The 14,688-nt window shown below is 27.7% G+C and overlaps 1 protein-coding gene across 2 annotated transcripts in view; it reads left to right on the top strand.

Moving 5' to 3' along the window:
• LOC142329006 (hippocampus abundant transcript 1 protein) overlaps positions 1 to 14,688 on the top strand; it is a 60,568-nt gene that overhangs the window by 26,621 nt on the left and 19,259 nt on the right. For both annotated transcript variants that reach the window (XM_075373247.1, XM_075373246.1), the window contains exons 7-10: positions 1,052 to 1,165; positions 5,177 to 5,358; positions 10,820 to 10,917; positions 13,830 to 13,999. In XM_075373247.1, coding sequence (XP_075229362.1) covers positions 1,052 to 1,165; positions 5,177 to 5,358; positions 10,820 to 10,917; positions 13,830 to 13,999 — 564 coding nt within the window. The remainder of the gene's footprint in view (positions 1 to 1,051; positions 1,166 to 5,176; positions 5,359 to 10,819; positions 10,918 to 13,829; positions 14,000 to 14,688) is intronic.

Here is a 14,688-nt window from a genome sequence, read left to right as displayed (position 1 = left end):
GTAGCTGTCAAGTCGGTCAGCCAATTACTTTAATGTCAGTAATCTAAAAAATAACCTAGTGCATCATAATATATTCTTTTATTACTATTATTGAATCAACAGCATTGGAATTATGCGATCTTGATTCCATATGATATGTTTTCTTTAACTTTCAAGTCATTTGATGCTTTAAATTCATTTCCCAACATTTTGCAATATTGAGCTTAAATAATTGATTCTGAAATAGGCATTTGCTTCACTTGCATGCTTTCAAACTCCTTTGTTATGTTGTGGTTAATTTTATTAGAGATTATACTTTTGCATTTGAATTGCTAAATCATCAACCAAATCATGAGTGATAAAATATTTTAATATGTAATAAAGATAAATTACAGTATGATATTGCACATAGAAATATTGTATATAGTATTAATTCTAATTACAACATTTAACGCAAAAACGATGTAGTACATTAACAGCTGAACATTATTTAACAATTATCTGGTGACAGATAATGTATGACGGGGTATCTGTTTATAACAGATAATTAATGAAATTATAGATTATTCATAATAATACCAGATTTAGGGTTAGAATTCATTTTATCAATCATATGTTATATTTGTGAGTAATTTTAGAATTCTGTATTGATAGAAAAAATGTAATGTGCTATTTTCTAATTGTGCCCAGAATTGTTGTCTTAACTTGGCGAGAATTCTCTGTTAACTTTTCATTAAAAAAAATACTGAAAAAAAAAACTGAAGCGAAAAGAGTCTCTACTTCAATATTAAAAAGGTTTCTGCTTATTATAGGCCAACTGGAAGTAAAATTGTTTTTCAAATTTTAGTTTTGTTTTTGTTTTACATACCCCACTTGAGAGGGGTTTTTACAAAATAATATTCAGCAGTTTTGGTCAATTTTGTGAATCTATTTATCCATCAATCGATGTAGTAAACATTAAATACAATAATTAATCTAATAATAATGCAGTAATTAATGTAATAATAATATAATGAATATATATAGGTTATTACTGAATGAATTTGAATTTGTTGATTTTAATCTCTTTCAGGCTTTAAGAAAAGTTGGAAAGGATCATACGATTTTAATGTTATGTGTAACAGTTTTCTTGTCATATCTTCCTGAGGCGGGACAGTATTCATGCATATTTGTTTACCTCAAGTTGGTAAGTAAATAAAATTTTTGATTTATTTATTCTGTTATTTTCCTCGAAATGTTTAATTAAGAAGCAGTTTTTACTATTAAACAAATTGGCTACAGGTATACATACATTCTTAATTTTCTTAGATTATAATAACTTAAAGAGGTTGATGAGCACAAAATCTTACTAAAATATATTTCTCATTTTCAGTTATGAAAATTATTTTTAAAAAAAATTGTCTTTGTTGTATAAAATATTGAAGTAAAGTTTCCAGTTTATGCATAATTTATTAAAAATTCAGTGAAAATATTTCAAAATATTATGTTCAATATTTCTTACGGGTGCAGTAGTAAATAATATTTATTGCATTATTGTAAATCGGTTTGTAATTGAATGTTGAAGTTTTATCTGCTATACATGTTTCATATTCTTACACTAGTTTTTTTCTTTTGTTATGAAGGGTGGACAGTTTTTGTGATGTAAATAGATCTTACACTAACTGTTGGTATAAAATATTCACTGCGGCATGCAGTAGTTTCACAAATCGCTACTAATGCAAGATAGGTAATGTTATCTAAAATATGTGTCTTAAAAATTTTGTTGAAAAGATAGTTAGGAGGAGGGTGTTACTATACGATTATTAATTTATATCGAGGAAGAAAATTAAATAATAATAGTAGATTTACAGTTTTGAAAATAAAAATTAAATTTTTTTATAACTTTTTAACATACTTCACATTATAAAAATATAATTTTTATCATGTATTTTTTATCAAATAATAAATTATTATTATTTTTTTCATTTCTAAGCTTTTTACTTCAGAATTTAGTCATGTTAAAATATTTTGTTCATTCAGATTTAGCCAAAAAAGTAAGCAGCTGTTAATGTAATTTACACTTACCAGTTAAGTGGTATTTTTTACTTGTTTCTGAACTTTGCAGCTTTACTATATTTTCATGTAAAGTACATTTCTTGTTAGTAAACTGATCTAAACAACTTAGCTTTTATCCAAAATATATTTCTTTACTAGTACAGATGGTAGTTTATACTATTTTCACAATTGTTATGCATAGAGTAATATTGTTTTATTTATTTTTTTAATAATTTAATACTATGTAATTCACCTGAAGATTTAAACTTTGTTAATTCAGGCTTTTTTCCCTCTGAATTTTTATACTGACTATTAATGGCTACGCTTTTTTAATTCAGTATGTACTTTAATAACTTACTAATTTAGATTATTATAATTTAAATCACAATAAAGAAACTAGAAATTAATTTATTGATTTAAGTTTTTTTAATAATACTATATATGATTTATAGTATTGTGTTGTGTTCCTAGCATAGATGATCTTATATTGAACATTACTGCTCTTCCATCATTTATTTCTGTATGACATAATTACATGACTTATAATTACATATCCTATCCATTACCATTAATCTTTCTTAATTTTTGCTACCATTTATCATTTTTATTATTTTTTTCTTTGTGTGTAATCAAAAAGTAACTAATTGTCACCCTAATCATCAATCTTGTTCAATTTTAATTCTTGGTCATTACTGTCTATATGTAAAGCAATACCACTATTTCTTTATAATATTTAAATAAATCCAGATGTTTATGCAAAATAAATTAGTAAATTTATTTGTACTCATCCAGTTATTCTATTTTTTTTGTTTGTTATTATAAGATATTTAATTATCGACAGTTGTTTTAGTACAATTTATCAGTTACTGTATTTTCTATGCTTCTCATCACTTGATTCATCAATCTGAGTGATGTCACAGTTTATTTTAGCATTATGTTTTGTTTTGATAGAAATTTTTTTCAAGTGTTCTTTTCTAATGATATTTTTACTTTGATAATTTTGTGATTTTATTTTTGTTAACATTACACTATAATCTTTGGCTCTATTTTAGTTTTATTGAAATGTGCGTGTATAAGTAAACAAATTATATAACTTAAACGCTTTGTTGAAAAGATTCAGAAAAACTCGATGCAATAGAAAAGCCAAACAGAGTGTTAAAGATGAAATTGAGAAGAATTTACCATTCCTTTCCTGGAGTATGAACTCCAAAAACCTTAAAAATAATTAAAAATTAAGTGAAAGGTAGATGAATTAAAAGATCTATGTAAATCAATTGTCCATTAAATTTTAATTTATTTGAATTTGCAGTTAAACTATTGAAATTATAGCTTTTTTATATTCTTATTTTATTATTCTTATTTTTATATTCCTCCACTGGCTTTGAATTATCCACATTCTACTGATTTTAAATTGTAATACATAAAAACCCTCCTGCAGAATACTTTTCACCGTCTATTGTATCTCTGTGCTAACCTGGAGCTCACTTTCATGTAGGGGACTAAGTTTGAAGAATGTAAGACTTGCTATACATTCGGCTGTTGACCTGTAAATGAAAACTAAATACCTGGTACCAAGAGCAACTGTTAACTCAAAAGTAATATCAAGATAATTTAAAATTTTTCACTATATCAGTCTGTTGAGATTTGGATTTATGTTCCTTTAGCTTTTTGTTCATTGACAGTGCAGCTCTATCTTGATGAGTAGCGAGTCAGCCAAAGTTGAGTGGCTGCACCAGGGATTGAACTCACGATTAGTTAGTTTTAAATCATGCTAGTAGATAAACTACTCTAAATCTTCTTCCATAACCCATAGTGACAAGTGGTTAGCAGGAACATAGCCCACAGTCTACTAAGATGATAGCTGATGCTGTGTATGTCAGGTCGGTACGTCTGCTGGAGAGCATGAGTGATCACACTTAGAGGTTGACAGGTGATTTCTATTTTTGCAGCACTGATGTGGTTGAGCATTGTGGTCTAAGAGCTAATCTATTGTCATTTATCAGCTACTGTATTTTCCTTGCAAGGATGTGAATTTCTGTCTATTGTATATACATGGCAATTTTATACTACTGTTTTATGTGTTTCTGTAGATGGATATTGTAATAAGGCATGCTGAAAAACTATTGGAACATTAGAGAAAAATGGAATAAGAATGTAGAGTTATTAATGTAAAGGCTAGGGTTGTTAATGTACCCACTGGATTGATCTAACCTAGTGGTGAATGTGTCTTCCCAAATCAGCTGATTTGGAAGTCGAAAGTTCCAGCATTCAAGTCCTAGTAAAGGCAGTTGCTTTATACGGATCTGAATACTAGATCGTGGATACTGTGTTTTTTGGTGGTTGGGTTTTCAATTACCCACATATCTCAGGAATGATCGAACTGAGACTGTACAAGACTACACTTCATTTACACTCATACATATCATACCCATTCATCCTCTGAAGTAATACCTGAACGGTAATTCCTGGAGGCTAAACAGGAAAGAGAAAGAAAGAGTTATTAATGTATCTGAATTATCTGTTTCGAATAACATATCGGCAAGTATGATATGTTTCAATGCTTTTGATTAATTCTTGTCCACATTTGACATTTCCTTATAGTTGTCCAGTCCTCATGGTATTGATTAAAAAACTGTTTGTTCACTATTCCTGTATCTACTTTTGCCCAAAATTATTATTAAACTGATAAATTAGTTTTTATAATTATTACGTAACATTCCACATTCAAAACATTTTGTGTTTCTTGGTTCCTTGTCCTTCATCACTGCCATTACCAAAATGGTCATTTGAAAGATGAAATAAATTTAGTTTTGATTGTATCATCATCTGAATATAAAATTAAAGAAAGAATGTTCTGATATATGTGAGAAGTTATAATATATAGCAGAGGTATGAACTCACTTTATTATATATGACTTTTAATGTGATATATTTGGGAAGCTAATGAATGCCATTAAACATTCTCATAGTTGAATAAAGGAAGAAGTTTAAGCGTGTATTGTTATTTTTTATATAGCTCTCATATTTTTGTTACGTTTAATTACATTATTTGGAATTGTTGGTTATGTAGTGATATCTTGAAATTTAATTTATTTTTTTGGTTAAGTAATTATAACACATAACATGTTTTTATTATAAGTTATAAAGTTTTCTATTTGCTCAGGTTATGGGGTTTAGTGTTGTTATGGTAGCGGTATTTATCGCTACTGTTGGCATATTATCAGTTGGTGCTCAGATTGTTCTCGGCTTTCTGATGAGATCTCTCGGTAGTAAGCATACTATTATGGTTGGACTTCTTTTTGAAATGTTACAACTCATGTGGTATGGATTTGGATCTCAGACATGGTATGTTTTGAAGTTTTTTTTTATATTTTTAAAATTAATTTCTAATTTGTATGCTTTTAATTTTATTAAAAATTTAATCTATTTGTAAGAATTTGTTATACAAGAGTAATGGTGGTGTTATCTAGTTCAGTGTTTTTTTCATTATTAAAATTAATGAATGTCACTAGTTTTTATTTATGGATGGTTTTTTATGTTTTAATTATATTATTTTATTTCCTAACTGAAAATACTGTATACTGTGTACTTACTGTTTACTGTTACTGTGCACTTGTACACTCTGTTTAAAGTTATTATTCAGTGTCTCTGTTTTTTTCTTTTTTTCACACCAGAGGCTCTAGTAGAATACTTTAAGCTTGGAGGAGCACTTTTTTAACGTAACTTCTATTAGAACCAGCTGTAAAGCAACCTTGTAGTTGGGTCTTCACTGTACTATAACACCAGGAAGATGTACATAGAAGCACGAAAGGATAATTTATGTTTCTGATAAACCAAGTTAAAACAAAAGTTGATTAATGGGGATATTTCATGTGCAAAAAATAAACTTTGTAAGTTAATGTGTTTTATAAAATAAAACAGTTTATAAATAATTTAAACATCAATTAAAAATTATACAGTAATTTGAAACGTAATATGTGCTTATATTACATGTACTGTAATAATAAAATGGTACTAAAACAGCAAAGCACTCAATTCAGTACTCATTTTTACTTATAGATGTTGTTAATCAGCTTAACTAAATGTTTGACAGGTGTGCACTCTCTTGTTTCATATCGGCTTTCTTATACACCATCTGTAATATTCATCTATCTTTTCCAGTTGTGACCAAAGCAGCTGTAGTCTTGTAATGATTCAAATAGAGGTAGTCTGTGACTATGGTTATGATCCCTTGAACGACCCAGGATATTGGATATATGAAAAAGAACTTTACTTTCTTGTTATTTTCAATTTATATTATTTATAATTTAAAGGACACTGTGTGATTAAATTGTTCATTTAATCACACAGTAATTCATTTAGTCATTTAATTCATTTTATCATGAATGTCTTCAGCAACGAAAATGCCATCCAGACAGTTGAAAATTTTGATCAGCCAAATTATAATTTGGCAAGTTTTTACTAGGTTTTTGGCTAGGTGGTAGGTAAATAATTTAAACTTTCTAAATCCCAAATTGCATTGAATATTTTTTAATTGTTTAATTTAAAAAAAAAATATGTTATTCAAAAATTGTTCTACATGAAGAATTATGAGAAAAATAATTTCTTTTAAAGTTATAATTTAACAGACCGCAATAAGAGCACTTATATAAAAAAATAAATAAAATAAAACACCAAAAAAATGAGTAATATATGTAATTAAATTTTATTTATTGATATATACCACCTAATACAGAATATTGAGATAAGACATACTTATCATAATTTTTATGAAAGTACTTTCACAGGATCCCACATCCTGTCATAATTGAATTGTTTAAAGTGCATATTAAAAAAATATTAAAGTGTTTTAATTATATTATAATTAGACTATTTTTAGTTTTAAACAATAAAAATATATATATATATATATATATATATATATATATATATATATATATATATATATATATATTTATATTTTATAATTATTTTTATAATTAAAAATATTTTTAACATTTTTAATAGGCAGTTTAATTTAAATATAATTCAATCATAACTGAGGCTGCAGGATTCCACGAAAGTACTTTCATGATAAATTAGGTAAGATATATCTTACTTCAATATTCTACACTAGGTGGTTTATATTAATAAAATTTTAAATATAATTTAATAGTATTTATACATTTATAGTATTATTTATAAATTTTTTGTCTTCACCTGTTTTTATTAATTTGTTTTTTATTATTGAAATTGTATAATCAATGGGAATACTTGGGTACATATTAGTTACATTGAAGCTAATCATTTTAGTTTTATTATTAATTTTTAATTTATTTAATTTATCAATCAATTCGTACTTTTTTTTTTATATTATATTTATATTAATATAGATCATTAGATAATGTAGACCATTAATCAATTTCAAAACCACCCCAAGTTATATAATTACAAAAATTTTTGATAAAGTAGTTAGATCAAAGATTAATTTAGAATATAAATACAATATAAAAAACAGATATGAATTCGTACAGATGAAATGGAACATAACAGAAAAATAAATTGTTTAGATGTAAATATTAAAATAAATAAAAACAATCAAATAATAACTGGAGTATATAAAAACACCTACCTCAAATGAAATCATTATAAACAAAAATTCTAACCATCCTTGGTTCCAAAAAATTAATATTTTTAGGAACACGATAAATAGAGCAGTAAAATACATAAACGATAAATAGGAATTGTATAATGAAATAAATAGTATAAAAATGTGTCTATAAAAAATGGATATCGTACATCATTAATTGATATATATAAAAAATATAATTCATAATTTTTCAATAACAAACATTACTACATTAATACCCATAAATAAAAATAAAAATAGTGAAAATATTTTTATAAAATAATCTTACACAAATAAAATTATAGAAAACTTGATTGATGCATATAACAATAAAACATATAAACCTGATAAGAATTTAATAAAACAGTTAAAATATTATAATAATAAAAAACTAAAAATAAATATGATTCTTCTGGTATTTATAAAATAAAATGCTACAATTGCGAAAAGATATATATTAGTTAAACGAATAGGTCCTTTAAAGACAGATTTAAGGAACATTTTAGATAATTTAAAAATAGAAAAATAGGTTTCTCAACTGTAGCTGACCAATTTAATAAATAATAACCTTAATGTAACTTAGTTTAGAAAATAATTTAGAAATAATCGAAAAAGTAAATATTGAATATGAATATAGTAATAAAAATTAGAAATTTTAGAAAAATTGTATATATATTATATATAAAAATCTGCAAACAGAATTTATTAAAATAATATTAAAATTATTTAAGTTGGCATACAATGATAGGATACTAATAAATTAATAGTTAATGCAATAAGTTTTCATTCTCTTTACTGAACAAATATTTATTCAGAAATTTTTAAAATGTGAAAAGCTAAAATTAATGTGTAAATGTAAAAAAGAAGAATTTATTAAAATAAAAAATATCACTGAAGATAGGCTTGGGCTCGAAAATGTTTCAATGAACTTACAAAAAGTAAAGGTAAGAGTGTTCTCTAATTCGGTACTTTGCAGAGGCTGAAAAAATATTATTATATTATATATTACATATAGTTATTTAACACACAGAGGAAAAAAAATGGACTACAACAAATTTAATCTAAATAAATTAAAAAAATATATATATATACGAGGAGTGATAAAAAAATACAGTGAATAGTTTTTTATTAAAAAAAGTAATAAAGTTACATAGAATTTGATTTAATCTCCTTCAAAGTACTGTCCTTGGCTAGCAATGCACTTATCCCAACGTTGACTCCATGACTGGAGGCATTTCTGGAAGGCGTCTTTCGGAAGGGCTTTCAGCTGCTCGGTTGTGGCCCTCTCAATGTCAGCAATGGTGTCAAAACGTTTTCCTTTAAGCACAGTTTTAATTTTTAGGCAGAGCCAAAAGTCGCATGGTGCTAAATCCGGTGAGTGTGGCGGATGTGGACAGATAGGAACACTTTTTTCGGCCAAAAACTCACGAATGAGAAGTGAGGTGTGACACGGCGCGTTGTCGTGGTGAAGAAGGAAGCCATTGGTCGTCCATTTTTCTGGTCGCTTTCTTCGTACGTCATTTCGCAAATGTTGCAGTACACCCTTATAAAATTCAGAGTTTACAGTTGTTTCCCTTGGAACGAACTCTGATCGCACTATGCCCTCACTATCAAAAAAAAACAACGAGCATGACCTTGATGTTGGATTTTGACTGACGTACCTTTTTAGGGCGAGGAGATGAACTGGTTTTCTATTGGGAACTCTGCATTTTGGTCTCAGGGTCTCTCTATTTACAATTTTGGCAATGAAGTCCGGATCTGCATGAAGACGACCCTTCAGCTCTGTGCAAATTGACACATGATTTTCAAAATCCATGTTGCGCGACAGACACTATAAACACAATCTCACTCTAGCGGCTCTGGCAGCTGACTGGCAAGCTCGAACATGTTACAACTTGTCCCTGCCTGTCTCAGTTGATCACGCTATTGGACAAATTATAGCATATGGACGTAGTGTCGGCAGTTGCCACTATAAAAACTCATTCACAGTATTTTTTGATCACACCTCGTATATATATATTTTTTTTAATGTAAAAAAGAACAATAAATAAAGTAGGATGACCCTTACCTTACTTTATCATATATACAAAAATATGATGTGTTAATAAAACGCTTAATAAGTAATATATGTAATAATACTTCTGAGGTATAAATTTGAGTGGTATGTATAAAATTGTGTGTAATACAATTTGGTCTTACCATATTTATATTGGTAAGACCACTAGATCTTTTAAAACCAGATTCATGGAAATTTTAGAAGTTATAAAAAAGGTAAGTGGGTTTTTTTTAATGTATCAGATCATTTGATTAAAAATAAGCACACAATATCAGATAATCAGACAAACTTAAAAATATTAGAAATTAAAAAATGCCATATGGATAAAATAATAAGGGTTTTGATATTTTAAAAAGGTATTATTTATATAAACAAGAATACATTTTTTATTATCAATCTTCAGACAGAGTTTGAGGATGACATTATTATAAAGGCTGCAGTAGAGAGCACCACTATCTCTTTTGATAATGTTAAGTAATTGATCTTTTAATGTGGTTAGTAAAGTAAATCCAGTGAAATGGCTAGCACATAATTTTACTTTACTTAAGTTTTTGTTTTTACTTTAAAAGTTTTAATTTTTTTTAAATTGTTTAATTATTATGTTTGTTTTAATTTTATTTTTTTATATTGTTCACATATGTAAAAATAATGTTAAATTTTAATTTTAACGTAATTTTACTTACTTAAACTTTATCAATTTTTTATATTTTATGTCTTGTTTTGATTATAATTTTAAATTTTTAATGTAAATAAAAGTTATACATTTTTCTATAAGTTTTTAAAGTATAAGTTAAATTTAATTTAAAAAGGTTTAATAAAATTTAATTAGTTTAAAAGTATTTTTAACATAAAATTATAAGAGAATAAGTGGTATGATATCATGGATTGTGAGTTTATGATATTTTTTTGAAATATATATATAAATATAATGCAGCTGATGATGCAAATTAAGTTTGTGAAATGTAATGAAATAAGGTAAGTCATCCTATTTCAATTATTCTGTATGTGGGGTTGATCTATTAAATATAAATTAAAAAAAAAAGTGTATATATAATATAATATAGTTTTGCTATGTTACAATTACTACAGTTTGATTGTTATAAACGGTGACATTTATTTTGTTTTTTTTTTTTTTTTTTTAGGATGATGTGGGCAGCTGGAATTCTAGCATCTGTTTCAAGTATTACATATCCAGCCATTAGTGCTTTTGTTTCTATGCATTCTGATGCTGATAAACAAGGTATTACATAATTTATTACATAGTTAGTATCTATGTTTTGTAATAATATCTGATATTGTAGAAGTGTAATAATTAGAGACTGGATTATATGCCTTTGCATATTAAGTCTATTCCAACCGGTTATTGCTTATTTTCCTTAGAAATCCAGTGATGATGCGTATTTTCGATATATTTCAATATTTTTCGGTAGAATACCTAGTTATAATAAATCAAATCCTACATTGTAGCCGGCCAAACCTATAAGCTGCACGGTTCTTAGAGCGCACTTAGCTGCTGCGTGTCTATTGTTTTGGTAGGATAATATTATTATGAGGCTAAGTTAAACACAGACTCACACGAGACAAAGACAGATGATTCTGTTCTGCGTCGCGCATGCCTTCTGCCAGTAGGCAATTAAATTACGCATATTATTGATGCATTCATTGCATTAGTTTATTTTATAATTCATTTGTGCAAAGTTTAATGTGTATCATGCCTGCTGAAAAAAAGTGTCTCTTTGTAGATAGCTGACTATCCTGGAACATTTACTTACGATGGAAATGTTTTATATTGTCGAGTTTGCAAGACAAATTTTTCATGCACAAAAAAGTTTCAAATATACCAGCATGTCAACACAAGTTTTCATATCACAGGAATGCAAAAGAAAGGCCCACGACAACAACTTATAAGCAGCAACTAGCAGTGATTTCACTTCCAAAGGTAAACAAAAAAACCACTTGAGTGGTGGATTTATGTGAAGCATTGCTTACAAGTAATATTTCTCTTCACAAAGTTATAAATCCTACCTTTAAAGATCTTCTGCGAAAATATTGCTTAATCAAAATATACCAGATGAATCAGCATTGCGTAAAAATTACATACCGACTATTTACGTACATTTTCTGGTAGAAATACACAATGAACTCAAGGATAACATTAGTTGGATTTCAGCTGAGGAAACTAGCAAAAGTTGTGGCCATTACATTGCAAATTTAATTCTTGGTGCATTAAAACTAGAGCCTTCTTCCTATTTGGTAGCCTGCAAAGACCTTGAAAAGACAAATCATTCTATGATCGCCAGGTTTGTGTATGAAGCTATTAAAAAAACATTTCCTGAATCTTCTGCAGATGAAAGAGTTTTATATTTCTCTCAGATGTTGCTGCCTACATGATCAAGGCACTGAAAGCCCTCCATATATTTTATTCCAATTTGATTCATGTGACGTGCTTTGCTCACGGAGTACATCAACTCGCTGAAAAAATACGATCCATGTTTGGGAATGTAAATAAACTGATTTCATCAACAAACTGTTTCTTAAGGCACCTGCTCACAATAAGGCCTTTAAAGAAAGAATAAGGCCTGCCAAGTGCACCTTTTTCCTCCTGAACCAGTTGTAACTCGATGGGGAACGTGGATTAAAGCTGTACTGTTTTACAATGAACATTTTGAGGCCATCAAAGGTGTAGTAAACGACTTCGATAGTGCAGAGGCTATGGCAGTTTGTCAGCCCAAGGAAGCATTTAATGATTCTAGTATTAAAAAAAACATAGCTCTGATTAGTACTCATTTTTTCCACATATCTGTGAGTATTAAAAAGCTTGAAACTCAAGGTTTGGCATTGACTGAATCCAGTTAATGAATAAAATCCGCAAACAAACTCTGCATTGCCACAGGTATTCCCGTGTAAACTTTAAGAAAGATTTGAAAACATTTTGAACAAGAACACAGGCTTTGAACCTTTGTGTCAAATTGATAGTTTTATTAATGGGACAGATGAACTTTTGCCAGAAACAATAAATGCTAACACAGCACCCAAATTCAAATACTCTCCAGTTACCTCAGTGGATGTGGAACGATCCTTTTCCACTTACAAAAATATTTTGAGTGATCGAAGATACAATTCTTATTACCGAACATTTGAAACAGAACCTGATTGTTTACAATTATAAAAGTAACAAAATGTTAATTTTTGAATTTATCGATGTGTTATACTTGCTAATATAGTATGCTGATGTTGAAATAAAAGAACTAAAAAATACTATTTTTTTTTATTATTCAAAGTTACATATTTTGACACTTTTCATACATATTTCAGGCTTTTTATATTGCATATAATCCGGTCTCTTGTAATAATCTTTAAATATGTTGTATTTATTTTGCGTATATTTAAGTAGAAGAATCCAGTTAACACATCTTTTTATCTACAATAATTCTAGATATTAGATTACCAATTTTTTTATACTAGTTTTATTAATTTTGTGTGAGCCCTCTGATATGATGGCTATAAACATATAAAGTGTAGGAATAAGTAATTAGTAAATTATTATTTTACAGTAAAGGATATTTACAGATAGACTTGTTTTAACAAGTTCTTTTCTAAGCTGCCCTAATGTTTGACTAAATATTGACCTCATGGAAACTGTAAAATAGATTCAGATATCCAGTGGACTACATTCATAGTGTATAAGCATATAAGCTTAAATATTATGTAGGCATTAGTACTTGTCCAAACTTTTCTGTGAGATATATTAATCTTTAATAGATAATTGAGATTCTGTTCTTTTTTAATGGAAACTGTACGTTTTCCTCCTTAAATGGATAAAATCCATTTGTTAGTTGAAATTATGGTCCTATATGGAGTATAATAATTGTTGAAATACTTGATTCAATATAAAAATAAATTTTCTATATATAAGTACACAGAAAATATATTTTTAATATATATATATATATATATATATACTATACATTATTATGAGAACAGAAGAATGCCTATGTACATAAGTAAGAAAGTGCTCCCGTTTATGAATGAATATTATAATTGATTTGTGTAATCTAATGACAAACATGTGACAGCTGCTATCAACTCATCAGCTTGATGTTCATTCCAAATATGTTAAAGATTTTTTATCTAAGTATGTTGTTATTACAGGATTAGTGCAAGGTATGGTTACTGGTATGAGAGGGCTTTGTAATGGTCTTGGACCAGCAATGTTTGGAGTAATATTTTATTTATGTCATGTTGACCTTAATGAAGATTCACATTATAGAGAAGATCAGGGTGAAAATGCAACTGCAGGACATCTTGATTCTATGCCACAGGTTAGTTAAATATATATATATATTTTTTTAAAAGACAATCTTTTCAAGACCCATATCCCTCTGTACTAATATATATTGTATGTATAATCCAACTTGATACACCTAAGTACAAAAATTAAAAAGTAAATAAGATGATACTTACCTTATTTTTTTCATAACCTTTACAATAGTGCTTTCATGGCACCACAGATCTTCAGTTGTATTTTTTGTTTTCTACTTCCTTGTACGAACTAAAGGAAGTATTTTGATCGTGAAAAATTTTGTTTTTCAGATTTCAACGGAAATATCTATTTTGATCATCACTGAATCCATTTTAACTAGTTTTGGCTTGATTTCTGTATGTACGTCTTGCGTAACTCAAAAATGATTAGCCATAGGATGTGAAATTTTGGATTTAGGACTGTTGTAACATCTAGTTGTGCACCTCCCCTTTTGATTGGAATCGAATGAACCAAAAGTGTCCAGAAAAGCTCAAAATCCAAAAGAAATTTGGATTTTGAACTTTTTTTAACTGCAGTAAAAGCCCTTATTAAGAGCTTTTCTATGATATATCATGAGTGGTACTTATTTTCATTGGTTCCAGAGTTATAGCCAAATAAAAGTAATTAATTAAATATTTTGATCATACAAAGAAAGGCACATCGATTTGAGTCAGACTACATCTCCTTTTTTTAATTTAAATATATTGA

The sequence above is a fragment of the Lycorma delicatula genome, chromosome 8 (genome assembly GCF_047948215.1).
Source record: "Lycorma delicatula isolate Av1 chromosome 8, ASM4794821v1, whole genome shotgun sequence".
Lineage (NCBI taxonomy): Eukaryota > Metazoa > Arthropoda > Insecta > Hemiptera > Fulgoridae > Lycorma > Lycorma delicatula.
This window is presented reverse-complemented; position numbering and strand designations above follow the sequence as displayed.